Source organism: Palaemon carinicauda, chromosome 4, assembly GCF_036898095.1.
Source record: "Palaemon carinicauda isolate YSFRI2023 chromosome 4, ASM3689809v2, whole genome shotgun sequence".
NCBI classification, from domain to species: domain Eukaryota; kingdom Metazoa; phylum Arthropoda; class Malacostraca; order Decapoda; family Palaemonidae; genus Palaemon; species Palaemon carinicauda.
This window is the reverse complement of record NC_090728.1, coordinates 49,701,169-49,706,127: the sequence shown is the minus strand read 5'-3', so window position 1 is coordinate 49,706,127 and position 4,959 is coordinate 49,701,169. Positions and strand designations below refer to the sequence as shown.

Here is a 4,959-nt window from a genome sequence, read left to right as displayed (position 1 = left end):
CTGAATATCCTCCCAGTGTTGAATGTTCTCAGCACTGAATTGCACTCCCAGGAATGTTTATCCTTCCAACACTGAATATTCTTTCAGCACCGGATCCCCGTCCAATGCTGAATGTCCTCCCAGACCTGAGTTTCCTTTCTGTGCTGAATGCCACCCTCAATGAATGGCTTCCCAGCGGCGAATGCCCTTCCAGCACCGATTGTTGTCCCAGTGCGGAATGTCCTCCCAGCGCTGATAGTCCATTCAGTGCTTAATGTCTTGCCAGAACTTTGTTTTGTTAAAGCTGAATGCCTTTCCAGCGCTGAATGTCCTTCCAGTGCTGAATGACTTGCTAGTTCTGAATATACTCCCAGCACTGAATGCCCTTCCAGAACTGGATTTTCTCCCAGTGCTGAATGCCAATCCCAGCACTGAAGGTCCTCCCAATGCTGAATGTCCTCTTAGTGTCGACTGCCACTCTTGCCAAATGTCCTCCCAGCACTGAATGTCCTCTCGGCGCTGACTGCCACCCTCACTGAATGTCCTCTCAGGTGATGAATGCAACCCTCGTTGAATATCCTCCCATTGCTGAATGTGAATTCCACCCCTGCTGAATGAGAGAGAGAGAGAGAGAGAGAGAGAGAGAGAGAGAGAGAGAGAGAGAGAGAGAGAGATGATTACTTTTCTGGAATGAATTACCCTTGAATAATTAAGTGACCACATATGGCATCTCTTGAATTTGCTATTTACAACATACCTACTTTGTACCAACCGTGTGTCACACAATTGTGCATAATTCTTTTTGTATATATTATGCTTGTATCTTCGCTCTTCCCTCGCACTAAAACGAACATGAAAATTCATGTCTGCTGTTTTCCTCTGTAACATTGTCATTTCCTCGAACATGTATTTTCCTGTTGCCTTGAGGTTTTGTATATAATGGAGAGTGTTCCTTAATATAGTACTCAGTTGATTGCTTCCTGCCTTTGAGTCACAACCTTCTCCCTCCTTCGTCACAACTTAAAAAGATTTGTTTTTATAAGTCCTGATATCAAAATTTTAAGTAATTTACATATTTAAGATTTGATAAAAAGGCGCCTGTCGGTAATTTACGTGTCAGAGGTTCATGTCAAAAATTACTTGCTGTGATAAGTAAAGTGGGTTTCATGGAAGTAATAACTGCAGTAATACTGTATTTTATTTATTTATTTTCGTTGTTATGTTGCCGTGTGTTTCTTTGCTATATTAAATCCGATTTTTGAAAACAAAACGAATGATAATTTTATGATAATTTTACTGTCTTGTTATTTTCAGATCTTTACAGAGATCTAGTACTGTATATCTAATGTAGATAATGAGGTTATTATTATTATTATTATTATTATTATTATTATTATTATTATTATTATTATTATTTGCAGGTTTTCCTCCCGGTGAAATGGAGAATATATTTATTCTTCATTTCACGGGGAGGAAAACCTGCAAATAATAATAATAATAATAATAATAATAATAATAATAATAATAATAATAATAAAAATTTATCATAATAATAATGAAAATGACAATAATAATGGCAATGATAATTATAATAATAACAATAGCAACTAGAGGAGCACTCAGTAGAGAGCATGCCTTCGCCACGCCTAGCAGTCTTATTTTGCTCTTCAACTCCTCTGCGTAATTCTACATTGATGTATTTTCTTCAAAACGTAATGGATTTGACCTTGGGTCATACCTCATGTGTACACCAAGTTTTGTTAAAATTGGTTCAGTAGTTTTTGCGTAATGTCCACAAAAAAAAAAAATGAAATGAAAATATTTGCCAATTACTTAAAATTGATTATTTGAACATTGCTATTATTTTTAAAGTACTGTTGCATATTTATACTTTGATGTGCTTTATCCAAATTATCACAGATTCATTATTGGCGTATGACCAACATGCCTACCAAGTTTGGTCGGAATTGGTACAGTAGTTTTTGTGCAGTTGCTCATAAACAAACAAATAAATAAGTTAAGAAAAAAACAGTGGGGAATATATATCCTTCGTAAAATCTTCGATTTTATCGAAGGAAATAATAATCCACTAAATGTTTAATCGTGTATTTGGATGAATGTTTCGAATTGCTGTCGTTTTGTTTTGGAGGAAATATATTCTCTCAGAAATACAAAGGGGTGAAGTGACACGGGCAACAGAGCTGCGAAATTGTTAGACAACGGATTCACTCGCGGATGTGTTTAATGATTCCTGGATGGAGTTCCTGGTCATACTTGTTAAGTGCTCGCTTTACATGGGACTGTACAATCTCTCTCTCTCTCTCTCTCTCTCTCTCTCTCTCTCTCTCTCTCTCTCTCGTATCTTTAGTTAAGACTTGACTTTCTGCACTCTATTTTATCTTGTATTTTGCGAAGCATCTCAGTTTCAGTAACCAGGTTCTTTCTGTTATCGTAAGCACGAAATTCAGGATGTATTATATTTGGAATCGATTAATTTCTCAATTTCTCAATTTTACCATTTTAGGAAAATTAAATTTAGAATGAAGTAATTGCTAAATTTTACTATTTTAGAAACTTTTCCTTTATAGAAACATAATAAAAAGATTAAATTTTACTAGAACGAAATGATCTGCCAAGGAAATGTTCAACGTGGAAAGACAATTATTCGAGATTCAAAAGACAAATTGAATAAAAAGTTACGAAAGGAAAAACATAATGTCACAATATAACAATTTCATTAAATTTCAGAATTTTTATCTAGAAGAGGTAAAAGAAAAATGTAAGAAATAGGAAAACGAAATAAATGCAAAAGACAAATTGAATGAAAAATTATGAAAGGAAAAACGTAATGTCACAATTCAACTATTTCATGAAATTTCAGAATTATTAACTTGAAGAGGTAAAGGAAAAATGTAAAAAAATGGGAAAACGAAATAAATGTTTATCGGGGAATGCCGAACCATTGATGGAAAATGAAATTCCTCAAAGAGTAAAAGAGTAATGTTTCTCTCTCTCTCTCTCTCTCTCTCTCTCTCTCTCTCTCTCTCTCTCTCTCTCTCTCTCTCTCCATATCCTTAGTTTAGTTTGACTTTCTGCATTCTGTTCTATCTTGTATTTTAGAGGCATCTTAGTTTCAGTTACCAGATTTGTTCTAATATCGAAAGCGCGCAATTCAGGATAAATTAGATTTGGAATTGATTAATTTTTCAATTTTACCATTTTAGGAAAATTAAATTTAGAATTGATTAATTGCTAAATTTTACTATTTTAGAAACTTTTCCTTTATAGAAACATAATAAAAAGATTAAATTTTCCTGGAACGAAATGATCTGCCAAGGAAATGTTCAAAGTGAAAACACCATTATGCGAGATTCAAAAGACAAATTGAATGAAAAATTACGAAAGGAAAAACGTAATGTCACAATTCAACAATTTCATGAAATTTCAGAATTAATAACTTGAAGAGGTAAAGGAAAAATGTCAAAAATGGGAAAACGAGAAAAATGTTTATCGGGGAATGCCGCACCATTGATGGAAAATGAAATTCTTCAAAGAGAAAAAGAGTAATGTTTCTCCCGCTTGGAATCCACCAATCAGTTGTTACGACTCCCGACAATTAATTTTTACTTTATATATTCTAAGTTTACGATTCTCATATATTTTTCAGTATTCTTTATTGTTACGATTCTCATAGATTTTTCAGTATTCTTTATTGTTACGATTCTCCTAGATTTTTCAGTGTTCTTTATTGTTACGATTCTCCTAGATTTTTCAGTATTCTTTATTGTTACGATTCTCCTAGATTTTTCAGTATTCTTTATTGTTACGATTCTCCTAGATTTTTCTGTATTCTTTATTGTTACGATTCTCCTAGATTTTTCAGTATTCTTTATTGTTACGATTCTCCTAGATTTTTCTGTATTCTTTATTGTTACGATTCTCCTAGATTTTTCAGTATTCTTTATTGTTACGATTCTCCTAGATTTTTCTGTATTCTTTATTGTTACGATTCTCCTAGATTTTTCAGTATTCTTTATTGTTACGATTCTCCTAGATTTTTCTGTATTCTTTATTGTTACGATTCTCCTAGATTTTTCAGTATTCTTTATTGTTACGATTCTCCTAGATTTTTCTGTATTCTTTATTGTTACGATTCTCCTAGATTTTTCAGTATTCTTTATTGTTACGATTCTCCTAGATTTTTCAGTATTCTTTATTGTTACGATTCTCCTAGATTTTTCAGTATTCTTTATTGTTACGATTCTCCTAGATTTTTCAGTATTCTTTATTGTTACGATTCTCCTAGATTTTTCAGTATTCTTTATTGTTACGATTCTCCTAGATTTTTCAGTATTCTTTATTGTTACGATTCTCCTAGATTTTTCAGTATTCTTTATTGTTACGATTCTCCTAGATTTTTCTGTATTCTTTATTGTTACGATTCTCCTAGATTTTTCTGTATTCTTTATTGTTACGATTCTCCTAGATTTTTCTGTATTCTTTATTGTTACGATTCTCCTAGATTTTTCTGTATTCTTTATTGTTACGATTCTCCTAGATTTTTCAGTATTCTTTATTGTTACGATTCTCATAGATTTTTCAGTATTCTTTATTGTTACGATTCTCCTAGATTTTTCAGTATTCTTTATTGTTACGATTCTCCTAGATTTTTCTGTATTCTTTATTGTTACGATTCTCCTAGATTTTTCAGTATTCTTTATTGTTACGATTCTCATAGATTTTTCAGTATTCTTTATTGTTACGATTCTCCTAGATTTTTCAGTATTCTTTATTGTTACGATTCTCCTAGATTTTTCAGTATTCTTTGTTGTTTTTCAAATGTGTCTCTACTTTTGTGTTGTTTAGTTTAAATTGTACTGAAAGACTACTTGATGTTTTTGTTTGATTTACGAAAGGAGATGAGCGTAAATCTCTTGTATTTATTAGCCGTTGATATACGTTTGTTTTGATATAGATGTA

At 32.3% G+C, this 4,959-nt stretch overlaps 1 protein-coding gene across 1 annotated transcript; it reads right to left on the bottom strand.

Moving 5' to 3' along the window:
* Positions 1-3,602: 3,602 nt before the first annotated feature.
* On the bottom strand, positions 3,603-4,715 carry LOC137639407 (nipped-B-like protein B). The gene has a single exon (XM_068371681.1). The coding sequence runs from the start codon at positions 4,713-4,715 to the stop codon at positions 3,603-3,605; it is 1,113 nt and encodes a 370-aa protein (XP_068227782.1).
* Positions 4,716-4,959: the final 244 nt, after the last annotated feature.